The sequence below is a fragment of the Anopheles maculipalpis genome, chromosome 2RL, assembly GCF_943734695.1.
Source record: "Anopheles maculipalpis chromosome 2RL, idAnoMacuDA_375_x, whole genome shotgun sequence".
Classification (NCBI taxonomy): Eukaryota; Metazoa; Arthropoda; class Insecta; order Diptera; family Culicidae; genus Anopheles; species Anopheles maculipalpis.
In genome coordinates this window covers 78,140,127-78,153,134 of record NC_064871.1, presented here as the reverse complement: position 1 = coordinate 78,153,134, position 13,008 = coordinate 78,140,127, and the positions used below count along the sequence as shown (strand labels likewise).

Sequence of the window (13,008 nt, the reverse complement as noted above, 5' to 3'; positions counted from 1 at the left end):
TGAGCTCACCAGGGATAAGGTGCACTTGAATTGAGGGAAAACGAAATATCGCGCCCTCCAAATAGGATATAAGTTGAACAAGTTGCAAAGCTAGATATAAGATGAGATTTTAAGGGATACGGCCTGCAAAAAAAAATCAACATCAACGTCAACTCTCCTTTCTTGAATGTCATCCGAAACAAAACTTGCCACAGGAAATGATTCCCCATCGGTAAGGCGGTATTACCGAACCGCCGCTACGGGCAGGTAAACGTAATACGCGGCCCACGGTGGCTGGACCTCTGGCCGTAACGAAACACACACGCTCAGGTGGACATGCCATATCTGCCCGCGCATCGAGTTCGAGCGGAAATTGTGATCATTTCGTGTGAAGGAGTTGAAGATGGAGCGTGTCGCCCCTCCCGGGCCCCTTGTGGAACTGCGCCAAAGTTCGTATAGCGGAATGGGGACGGTAAACGCTAACTTCTGCCCACGAGTGACAACACAGCGGCCATGCACAGAGCCGCTGTGCGGTGTGGTTTCAAGTTACGGACCCCCGATGGCCTGGTTGCAAGCGGTCGTCCACTGTTTAGCATACGGGCACGTTATTCATTTTTTAGTGGGTTGTTGTTACTAGCGCGCGGTGTCACCCGGTGTACTCCGATTTCCACCTTGTGGGCTGTAGATATGGTGCAGAGGTGCAGAGAGGTGGCAAGAAATAATCATTCAAACAATCGGTCTCGAAGCAAACGGTTTATCGACATCGTTACTGTGTTCGGATTCGCTTCAGGTTGGTGGTGACACATGATACTGGGCGTCACACGTTATGAATCTGAACGCATAACGTTCCCCTGAAGTGTCTGGGAATGTGGGGTAGCAACAAGTACCCAGCTGTAGGTCTAAGATTAGACCGTTGCAAAGTATCACTAATTTGTACATAATTCTTTCTACAAGATACAAGAACCGAGCTCTGAAGGATGCATAAAAAAGGGACAACTGACAAACCTATTCTGCTGGATGGATAAATGGAGTAAAAAGTCTTTACCGATTGGGTTGTTCGGTGTCACTCTGTTGACATAGTTAGCCTATTGGAACCTCAGAGATCATAAAGCTTAAAGGACTCGTCTACACGAGGATCTTTTTCGAGGAGTTTTCTGCTTTAAAACTTAAATCCGGGTAGACACTTGAGCATATCCGTGGATTGAGCGTATTCTGTTGTAGCAAGAGCACAGTTTATGAATTCGGGGTGTCGAAATTTAATTCTTCAATTACTGTTTTGTTTTTTCGAAAATGTTACTAAAGCCACATTTATAATGAATGTTTATCCTTAATAACGTTCGGGCAAATATTTTTTGACTGAAAGTTGAAAATAAAAGTCTTAGATGCTTGAAATAAAAAGGATTTGTTGATCGTCCACACGTAGAGAGTAATTTTCCAGCTGAGTTTTACAAAATACTAGTAAAATTGACAACTCGAACAGATGTCAAAAAGCTCCTTAGAACTGAAATTTGGCCTTTTATGACAAAAAAAAACGGCGGCATTAAACGAATTTCCATTTTGAGGAGATGAAAAAACACAAATTTGAAACACAAATGGGCATCTTTAAGCAACTTTCCCAACTTTTGGGTGGACTTATTTGACGGAATTTCCCCCCCCCCCCAGTAAAACACACTTCCTGCATCAGCTTCAAGACACACAGTGCAGTCTAATTATTGCACACGTTATGCACCTCTCTACCATCCCGCAAGAAGTAATGCCCTATAATCAAGCGCCATAAAACTTACCGAAATAAATGTGTAAAGTGGACGCATTTCACCACCGAGCAGAAGGTGCGTCCAGTTGACAGTTCCAAAATTTCAAACCCTCGTTGGCCCACAACAGTAGGCAACACGAGATGTACACGAAAAAAAAAGCACAAAACAATGATACACACATTTTTAGTAGGCCGTGACGCCCGATATTTTGCTGTCCATCCAGGCAACCGGGCAACCCATGCCATGTTCGGGTGGCTTGGATCGTTCATTGCGTGGGTTTGCTACTACTACTTCAACTCGAGAGTAGATGTTGTCTACGTTGTGCCGTTTACCGGTCTCCATAAACAATATCCCTCCCTTTACGGTGGAGTGGAAGTTTCCTTCTTCTTGTGAGCACTCTACAACAGGGGTGGCTCACTCCAAATCGAAGGGTTTGCAGTGTAGATGGAGGAGGAGTGCTGAGCGTTATGCGTGGAAGAAGCGGGCTGTTTTGAATATTTATGAATGACTTATTATGTGTCTCTCGCGCTTCGATGCATGTCTGTGTGTGTGTGTGTGTATGTGGGCTCTGTTGTAATCATTGCTTCCCACCCCTCCTCTTCAGCCACATTACATGGGTTCTCACCACTCTTCTTACTACAAAACCATTCGGTCGTGTATCTCCATTCATAAGCCCCTTCCAACGTGTGGGTTTTTTTTTTTACATTCGCTACACAACTTCCATTCCACTTTGCATCCGTCGTCCCACTTCCAATCGCTTCATCCCACCCTCCCATGCATTCCACTTTGCGCACATTACGCATCGCTGGTCACCCCACACACCGAGTAGATGCGTCTTGCCTTTTTGCCTTTCGTTGTTGCTTCCTTCCTTTGCACGTAAGCGCAAAACGGGTGGTTACACAAACAGTGGGCGAAAAACGCATGTGCACACACTGCACAGGCCAACCCGTTTGCATGCACAGTTTGAATGGAACTGCGGGAATTCGAAAAATGACGCTCATGAAGAAGTCTACCCAGAAGGGTAGAGAAAAAGGGGGCACACAAAAATGAGAAACTCCACTTAAATTGCTGGCTGGCTGCCGTAATGGGGGGGGTCTCCTTGCTATCGGGGTAGAGTGGAGGCCGTAACGGAAAACGGAACTCCGCCATGCCTTGAAGGTGACATTCGCCTTCTTCCGCGGTGTGATGCAAACACCAAGATGGAGAGTTCTTCCCGTGTGCTGTGGTCCGAAATGATTGCTTCCAGCCCCTTTTTTTTTTGCGCTCACCAAAAATTCCCATCGAAGAGCCACCGTACCACCGTGATGATGATAGGGAAACGTCACACTAAAAAAAAAAGCGGATAGGAACGAGCGAACGGCATGAATGGAAGCGCAACGCAACCAGCGCACGCAATGCGAAATGAATGGCAAAGGGGCCGAGTGATCGCAGTGGGGTCTCGTGTGTATGAATGAAACCGGCCGCGTTTGCGTGTGAATGTGGCGGCCGAAGCACAAGACACGGGTTTTTCTTATATCGCTAGTGTATATTCATTGATATCAAAGTTCGCCCGACAGTGTTGTGTTCAATCTACAATACTAAAAAAAAGTAACAACTTACTCATCGATTTAATTCACACACACACACAAAAAGAGGCAACCGAATGTGTGAGAAACAATATTAAATCGTTTTACCCGTCAACCGAATGGGTAGCTTACCGAAGCAAAATCAAAATCAACCACGGGAAGGAAGTGTTCTTCACCGATCATGGCGTTGGACGGAAATACCCCGCGTTCCCCGCGCTTTTCATAGTCCGAAAGGGAAGGAAACGGTTCGACTCGTCTGCGTCGCTTCGTGATGACGATTGAATATACAAAACCACCTGAAAAGACACACACACACACACATTTCCGGCGGAACAACAAAAAGGAAACGCCGAAACGGAACACCCGGCCGGTTTCTCATTACGGAAACGACGGAAACGCATGGAGGTAGGTACCAAGGGCCAGAAACTCATAAAATCATCTGTGTCGTGCGTTTAAATGCATGTACATTCGCATTAACGATCGCTGGAAGGGGGTTGCTTCCCTTCGCCGGCCGGCTAGTAGGCGTCCGAATGCCATGTTTTAATTTGCTGACCCGTTGTGCGTTTGTGAAGACGATACTTGTCGTGCCATGTTAACCCGCCGCGCACGATCGTACTTAATGCGATGTTTGGGTTTTATGGTATTAAAAAGACTAATTTTAAGGAGTCGCCAGCTAGCTCGTGCTTGAGTTCGTGTGCGAGCGATTCATCAAGCCTTTTAATCACCTTTTTATACGTCGGCTGCTACATATATTTCTGGCCTAGGCCACAAGAGGTGTTGCCATATGCAATCTGATATTTTTATTCGAACGTTTGACATTTTGGACCATAATCACACTCACAACGTTTTGACGTACGATCATCATTTCTGATACTTATATTGACTTGAGCAAATCAGTTTCGCCAAAAAAATGGAATTGACCCGTGAACATTTTCCACAACTTTCGACGTGGACTATCAAGACAAGACCGCTTTGAGGAACTCAAATCTTTATATGGCGATGAAGCACCATCCTATAGCACTGTTAAAAACTGGTATAATGAATTTAATCGTGGCCGACGCTCGCACGAAGGACGAATTTCGTGAAGATCGACCAAAAAGAGCCGTTGTGACTAAAAACATTGATGCCGTTAAGGATCTAATTGCACACGATCGTCATTTGACGTACCGTGAGACAGAGGCATATTTGGGCATTTCTTCCACCAGATCACGCTGGTCCCAACGTTATTTCCGCTTAGAGCTCCAAAAGGCCCTAATTGAAGATTTTTAAGTAGATCTAATGGGTGTATTGTTCCGTTTCATAGGGCTTAATACTCGTCCAAACAGACAAAACCACAATAAAATCATTTCCATGCCAGATCACAAGGCAATTGGGCAGAATGACCTCCTGACATTGTCAGAAAGGAGTTCCTAGATCTCTTGACGCTGCTCGCCAATAGATCTTTAAAGTTAATCGAAGGGATTTCTCCAATTTTTGCTGTGATTGAATAATGCTGACGAAGATCAGTTAACCACTAAGAGACCTCGGAAGAGCAAAACAATTGCTTCTTTTTCTTCTTGACTCAACGATACGCTTTCTTGACTCAACGATACGCTACGCCATACCGGGCTATATACCTGCTATGTTTACTTATTCATCCGGTGACTAATCTTAAACCCCGGAACGGTTCGAGCCATTCCGGGTTGGTTCTGGCACACAGTGCACGAGTGATCCACACCAGATGCAACACAAATCGTTGTAATCATGCTCTACAAAGCACGCGGTTGCTTGATGATTCATAATAAGATGCGGTTCGCTTCCCCACCAGAAACAACACTCCATACGCGGACTTTCGTTGTCTGTAAAAAGTGTGGCCAAACTGTCCTAAAAGTAGTACCCTGCCCATATGCTCACTTACCTTCGAGACAGACCACCCGGCAGCCATCTTGTTTGAGCTTGCGGTGCAGCACATTAATCGTGGTATCGTTGTTTCCACCGACCGTTGCCGGTGCGGTGCCGCCGGTCAGCAGTACGAGATCTTCGCGGCCCGCAACACCACCACCATCACCGACCGACTCGTTGCTGTTGTTGTACAGCACGAAGGTGCTCTCCTTGTAGCAGGACAGGATGCGCTCCTTCAGATCGCGGCACTTGATCGTGGATGTGATGTCGATCTTGCCGGCCGCAAACCGGCGCAACATGATCGACGGTATGGAGAAGTTAACCGCCGTCCGGATGTGGCTTTCCGTGTACTCGTGCGAGCTGCGGCAGTCCAGTATGATGAAGTGCTTCTGCGACTTGCGCAGTGCTGCGTGCAGCTGCTCGCTCGTTATCATCTCGATATCGTGATCGGGCATCGTGTCCTTGTGGATGGCTGGGGTGTGTTTGTCCGCGAGCCTATACCCTCCAGAAGTATTGCCGCTTAGTTTCCGGCCCCCTGTGTTTTTTTTTTTTTGTTAAAACGGTTCGACGCACTGCTATCGCTGCTTATCGCACTTTTGACACTTTGTTTGTTTACCTTTTTGGTTGGATGCGCGTTGCACACACACGTCTATCGCAGTATGCGCTGATATAACGGAACGAAGCAGCACATTTCTCACTCACTTGGATCACCTTTTTTTAACGCTTACTCACTGGAGAACAGGGAAGACATATTCATTAGTGCCACTGTTTCCCTTACTACACTGAAGCACATTGGTAATAAAAACTAAATGATTTAGATTTTAGAGAATCCACGATGGACAGGTAGTTTTAAATATATTCATCTAAAGGGGCAGGAGAGAAAAATAACGAGATAATGATTAGCAGAAACCATGAATGATCGGGCGAACGAGCCAGGGGGGGGGGGGGGGGAGAGAGATGGAGTGGTTTCTGTGATGACGTCATCAATGACAGACAAAACCTTTTCCACGCCTCGTTCAAGCCTCGTGGTTGCACAAATGCACCCGACTCAAAACATGCGCACACACACACACTCATGCGCACGCAAGGCTAACTTTTGTCGGATCGTATCTCAGCTAGTGAGCATGATCAAAACCTCAGCTTGCTCACGCTCATCTCACCGCTGGCGATGACCGACAACGGCGATGATGATGATGATGAGAAACGAAGCCACACACACACGATACATGCATACAAAAGAGAAAAAAAGATGAAAGAGAACAGCGGAGAATGCGGCAGAGTGAATGAGATGGAGAGAGCGAGAGAGAAGTAAAAAGAAAAAAAAGCTTTTAATGCGTGTGACTTGATTCGTTTCGCGTTTGTGTGTTGCAACAATTGGTACGAAATTGTTTTCAATTCAATGCTTCCTTCTCTCGTCGTGTCTACCCCACTTTCTCTTCGCGCATCCACCCTGTCTGCCCTCTCTGCCCTACATATACATGAGGGCTTGAGGGGGCCCTTCCCTCCCATTCACTGCACTAGTGTGGAATTGAGCCTATTTGTTTCTCGACTGGAAGAAATGGAGTTGTTTGTCTGTTTTTTTTCGAATAAATGCACACATGCACAAGGAACACCTTCAGCTCTTCACCGTGACAACAACCTTCTTCTTTTTCAGTGTGATTTTTGTTCCTTTTTGAACATTCTGATTGTTTTGCTTTACACACTGCTCGCTGTTGCTTCCTTCTCTCTATTGCCATTCACAAACGCGCGCGCGTACACACATTCCCATACAGCCACAAACACGCACACACACTCACCCTCACGCAATTACACTAGTTGATATGGGTTGCCAGGGTAAAGAGAAGAAAAAAACAATAAAATATTGAGAAAGCTTCGAACCGGAACCTTGTCACACTGGTGGAATGTGCTCGTCTTGGAGCGTTTGATGGGCACACACCGAGTTCCTTCCCTTTCGAATGATTAGAATAAACCACACACGCACGTACACATACACACACACACACACACACACTCTGCGTTTCCGCTTCACTTTCTTGATTGCCGCTAGTCACTAGTTGGAAAAGTACTGTTTTTAAGCTTCACAACCACTCCCCCCACACACGGTACGCAAACAAACTAAGGGAAAAAACTTACACACCCCAGAACTACACTCTGGAAAAGCACGCGAAGAAACGGAAGAACCGGTCATAAACGCATTTTGCTTTTTTGGGGCGAGCGTTACACCTTCGGCGAAGGAAGCGTGAAACAGGAATGAATGAATAAACGCTGTGACGCGAAAGATGAAACACACAAACGGTGTTGTGTTTTGAATCACTTTGGATTCGAACGGTACGCACACTACAGGGCATGGGTAGCGCGAGGTAAGCACGCACACTTCTTTACACGGGAGCGGTTTATAACGCGCAGTTCAGCACTGTAGTTCCATGGAATCGAATGCATTGGTTGGAAATGGTTTGAGAATTTCCAAGATTTCTTTTCAACCGCTGGATGTTGATTTTCTTTGTTACTACAAAATGCTAAACAATTTCCTTCTTGACAAACGGTTATACAATTTTTTTGTTGTGAAATAAAAAGAAAATGTCAACAAGAACACAGCTAGGGTGATTAAGAAGCATTTACACGGCGCAATAGTTTAAGTGTTTTAAATATTTTTGAGGTTTTTTTTGCTTCAGTTTTGTTGCACAGATTGTTTGAATTGTTGTTAAAGATTATTTAAAATTAGTTGTGGAAAAAAAGCATTGAAAGGTAATAAATACTAAATATTACGATTTCAGCTTTTTCTCCATTGCACCGCGTAGGTAGCTTGTGCATACGTCAGGTTCTCAGAAATAAATTTCAATCATGCCTTTGAATGCCGTGGACTACCAATGATTTCAAAATCAAAATTAAAGGTCCTCATAAGTGTTGGTAAAAATGTCTCGCTTTAAGGCCGCGGATCACGAGGGATATCAAAATGATAATTTCAAGTTCTCATAAGTGTTGTTGGCTGCGGGCCACGGTAGATTTCATAATGAGAATTTCAGGTTTTGGAGAATTTTTGTGCAATTTTCTTGGTTTGAAATCAATTTTTTGACAAAACAGTTTTTGACAGTTCAAGCCAATTTCAACAGTTGAAAATTTCTCATTGTCCATTGCTTTCTGTTTGTATAAAATTTCATTTTGAATCAATATACACTATTGATGCTGAGCAAAGCAGGGTGGATTTAGTGAAAATTACTAGGCATCACTTTACGGAACCACTGAACAGCTAAGAACGTGTAGTAGTGCCCTAAGCAAATGACAGTTTGAGTTTGACAGCAGTAATTGTTCGTTTTGGGAAATCAAAAAAAACGGTTACAAATCAGCAGCAAGGACATACTAAAGTAAATACCACTTTTACAACGATTTCAGGAAGCACGTGCATGTAGAAGGACTTCCAAAAACTGAAGACCGTTGAATAATATTGGTCACTTTGTCAGCTATGTTCCAGCTTAAAACTCCAACTTGATTCCATTTGTGGCAAACACATTCACAAATCTTTCTAAAGTACCATTGCATCATATCACACAAAAAACACTTAAATTAGCTACTACCCCACGGTAAGTCACATATAAAACAATCAAAAAACGCTGATGTTCTAAACGAATGTTACACCTACCCGAAAACAAATCCGAAACAAGGTGCGGTCCGTTTTCAAATTACAACTGAACTCCCCAAAAAAGCTTATCAGCGCCCAGACTCCCCTCTCGATGACGAAAGCCGAGATGTGCGCCTTCGCCTCCCGAAAAAAAAAACGCCTCCAGAGAGACGCGTTTGGCCGTCAGCCCACGCGGACAGCCCACTCATCCTTCCCACACACACACACACACGCAGGGGTGGTTCGCGTTTTTAGAACTTAGAGGAATTGGATTGCGTAAATCCTTTTTCTAGGAATGCCGCCCCGACTCTCAAACCCGACCAACTCATGTGCGAAGGCGTGTGTTTTTGAAAGATGCTCTCGAATGCTCTTGGTGCCGAGCGGGTGGGTATGGGTGTGTGGGAAGGGTCTCACACAAGAAAAAAAAAGATATCCAAAAAGGATAATGATTTTGCGTGCACGCCGTCGTCGTCAGCAAGTCGGCGGTTCGGCATCCATCCCACACGGCCACACGACAACGCCCGCATCCAATGTGTAAGCAGCAAGCAATGACGTGCGAATGGATGATGATCGTCGGAGGGCGTTCTTGCCAAGCGTACAACGACGAGGCGGCGTCCCAACGTTCTTGTTTTCTCGGTATAAGCGGGTGGGCGCCATCGGATGCTGGCTCTCCGATGTAGACGACCCCGAAAAAGAAAACCCCCCCTCAATGTTGCTCTCCCACGCACAGGGTCGATTATTGACGTCAAGTTGGTAGAGCGCTTTCGCAAGGGCGCATTCGGCGAAGGATACAGGAATTTTGGGCAAGACTGTCCCGGGAAACACACTGCAGTTCTTTAGGCACTTTTGTCTTAATCACTTCCATTGTAGCATTACCGATAATGGACACATGTTTGGCACTGTTTGGAAATTCTTCTGGGCTGTCTTGCACGAGCTACTAAACTTCAAACGCTCCACACTGTTTCAGCGTCCGTGTCCTTGCACAACAATCGCCACGCACGTTGAAGGGGAGAGCAATCGAATACACCTAGTTCTTTCATCTTCCTCCTACTCGGTTCTAGTTTTACCCTGCTCCAAAAGCAAAAAGGATCCGTAACAGGACAACACAACGGGGGCCTTGCCCGGTGGAGGATGCTATCGTGGTCCAGAATGCAATTAGTCACCTTTTCACAAAACAATCTGCAGGAAAAATAGAACACACACTCTAAACAGTCGTATGTGCACCAAGGCACCAGGCCCCAGCCGTCGTTGATGGGTAGAATTGGCTTGGCTGTGGGTACTACTTGCAGCCTCCGAAGAAGTGAAATGGGAACTAAAACAGAACCAGCCAGCTTTCTCACTGTCGCCTCGTTTGGGGGGCGCACATGCGCACAGCGCGCCCCAAAATGCGAACCGACCGACCTCCTGTCATGTGGCTCCAAAACGACAGCAGGGAGAGGATGACAAGGGATAAACATCGCTGGGACTCACCCCTTCCTGGGGGCCACCATAACAACCCCTACCAGGGGGGGGGAGCGATATCCGCGAGACCTTGAAGGACGAATTCTTTCGCCCAGCCCAACGCAACAGCCACTAGAGACGGAGCGACAAACAACCGAGAATGCGCCGAGCAAAAGCGGGAGAGCCTGTGTGTCGTGCTTTTAGGATTCATTCATGGAATTCTAGCGCTCCATGCCATTGGGTAGTGTTGCTCGGAGGTGCACACTATTGACACAAACACACACACACACACGCACACATACACATAAATTTGGGGGGAAGAAGGGAGACTTTCGGGAGAAGAGTGGTAAGGAATCTACTGCAGCAGAACTGCACTCGCTATCCTGCTGGACGTCCTTGCTGCAACGTTCCTAGGAATGGAAGCGAAGCGCAGTAGGGCTTTGTTGGGTAACCGATGCCTACCGACTGTAGCACCACGCGGCAAGGACAAACGCTTCCCCACTTCCGTCGCTGCAATATTGGCAAGTTCGCATGCGTTACGGCAGGCCGGCCACAGCAGCTGGTGGCAGGATGGGGGCATAGAAAATGGAAGTTTAATTCATCAATTGTCTCGTCGGTCGGTAGTGTGCTCAATGGGGATGCCGAGCACTTTGCATCGTCCAGCGCTAGAGGCACACCGGCAGGTGAGAATTCGTTATTCGTTCTTTCTAGTAGTTCCGGTTGATTGATGTATGTGCGCTAGCGACTGAATGGGATAAGGGGTTGAAAATTAAATTAAACCAAGAACCTAACTAGAACCAGGCGACAGACAGAGAGGCAATTCTTACGGTTCATGAATGGTTTGTTCCCGGGGGCACTGAAGGATTAGGTTTTACCGCTGTTCATAAGGAGCTTCAGGATGGTCTTCTTATAATAGGATTAACGCAAACTAGCTACTCTTTTCATTGAGAAGCAGGACGGGCTTGCTTTATTCGGTAATTGGAATGCATCGTTTTATGAATGGTTTGTTTGGTTCAAGGCTGACGAATGGTCTTTGAGGTCCTAATTTAATGATTTAAATTGAAAAATGGAATGGAATTCAAAATACCTATGTTCTGGATTCTTCCCATAGTAGACCGTACGGTTTCCCACATGATTTCGTCTACTTCAGGTGAATGCTGAATAATATGCTGAATAAATTTTCTCAAGAAAGAATTCAAAAAGGCCCCAAAAAGAAATCAAACCAGGGGCCCCTGGTGAACTCAGCGGTCTGCGCCTTGAGCTCAAACATCAGAACGAGCCATCCAAATCGGAGTGAAGAAGATGTTGTAGAAATAGAACTTTTTTCTCGACGGTAAGATCACCCTCGTTATCATCGTTGATCTTCTTCTTGTTGGCTTAACGACCTGTTAGGTCTAAAATATCATGCCATAATGTGGCCTTTTGGCCTGGACCTTGGCTCGGTATGTAATATCCAGAGCATTGATGGAATTGTACTGAGGATCCATTTTTTTCAATCTCAATTGGAAGACCTAAACAGACTATCCAATTCAAGAAACTTTGGTAAGGTAGTTTAAGCTCAATTGTCCTTCATACAGTGGCGGATTTAGCCCCTCGAATATCCTAAGCGGAATGAAAATTTTGGGCCTTTACAGTGCCTGTTTCAGGGTGATTGAAGGCTCTTGGTGAATCCAAATCAAAAAGGATGGGGTATGAGGGGAGAATATGAGGCTACTCACTACTACTCTTATGCCTTCATATATAGACACCTTCGGACCGATGCTCCATAGTGATTCCGACTATATGGTATCAACAAGCCTAGTAAGCCAATGGATGGCCGGCGTAATACAAAAGGTCGTTAAGGCCAAGAAGAAGATGAAGACTCCTATGAGATTTAAAAAGATTCATATTATTAATAATAAAGTAAATTAATTGTGCCACTCTCAGTGATGGGCTGACGGAGAATGTCCAGAGAAATGGAGAGGACATCCTCGTAAAATTTCAATAGCTGGAGCTACAAAAGGAATGCTATGAAAAATAGAAAATGAAAGCAAATAGAGCGATTATGCGAAAATAAACGAGATATGGTTGATATTTTCTTTCTAACGTAGGAAGAATTCTTCCATATGCGTCCTCAACGTATTACCCTACTTCACTTGAACACATGACCTTTGCAAATACCACTGAGCATTGTGTAGAGATTGACAGACAGAGACCGTTCCTTCCTACCAGAACGCAGGACTGGCGTAGGCGTCGTAATGAGGATTCTGTGAATTTTGCGTCCTCTTTCTTCAAGCTGTCTCTCATAAAACCAATCACACACGAACACTCCCCATCCATACCCCGGAGAGATGGGAGCGATGCAGTATTGGCCGAAACGAAAAGTCAATGGAAAATATCAGACACAGTCTCTCGCCGGTGCCACATATCGCCATTGTGTGGTGCCTACTACCCCGTCGCCCGGAAACAATCGGCGGATAGCGCAGTTGTTCGATGCTACGGATCAGGTGTTTTGCTAGCGTCTCCGTTACACGTGAGAAACAAGTGCATCCGCCGAGATGTGTGCAGCCAGTCGAGTACACCCCGGAGAACAGCCACCGGGCAAAAGGGAGGAAACACTAGAATCACGTGGTAAAACGATGCCACCGGGCCCCGAGGAGGCGCTGATCGGAGTGCGCTGACACACGGGTAGAGACATAGTAGTAGGATTGCGGTGGGGTGTTTTTTTTTTTTGGGGTCGCGCTATTGAGGATCTCGGCCCGTAGCAGGGTTTAGAAGAGGTAATACGATCCTG

The 13,008-nt window shown here is 45.9% G+C and overlaps 3 protein-coding genes across 3 annotated transcripts in view; 1 reads left to right on the top strand and 2 right to left on the bottom strand.

The window, feature by feature from the left end:
* LOC126568326 (uncharacterized) overlaps positions 1-1,372 on the bottom strand; it is a 59,812-nt gene extending 58,440 nt beyond the window's left edge. The window contains exon 1 of the mRNA XM_050224786.1: positions 1,363-1,372. The gene's annotated coding sequence lies outside the window, so the exon portion shown is untranslated. The remainder of the gene's footprint in view (positions 1-1,362) is intronic.
* LOC126568117 (dual specificity protein phosphatase Mpk3) overlaps positions 1-5,651 on the bottom strand; it is a 31,199-nt gene extending 25,548 nt beyond the window's left edge. Inside the window, exon 1 of the mRNA XM_050224535.1 lies at positions 5,196-5,651. Within this exon, the coding sequence (XP_050080492.1) occupies positions 5,196-5,634 (439 nt within the window). The 5' untranslated portion in view covers positions 5,635-5,651. The remainder of the gene's footprint in view (positions 1-5,195) is intronic.
* The window catches only part of LOC126568590 (probable prefoldin subunit 6), a 263,741-nt gene that overhangs the window by 62,313 nt on the left and 188,420 nt on the right, over positions 1-13,008 (top strand). The window lies entirely within an intron of this gene.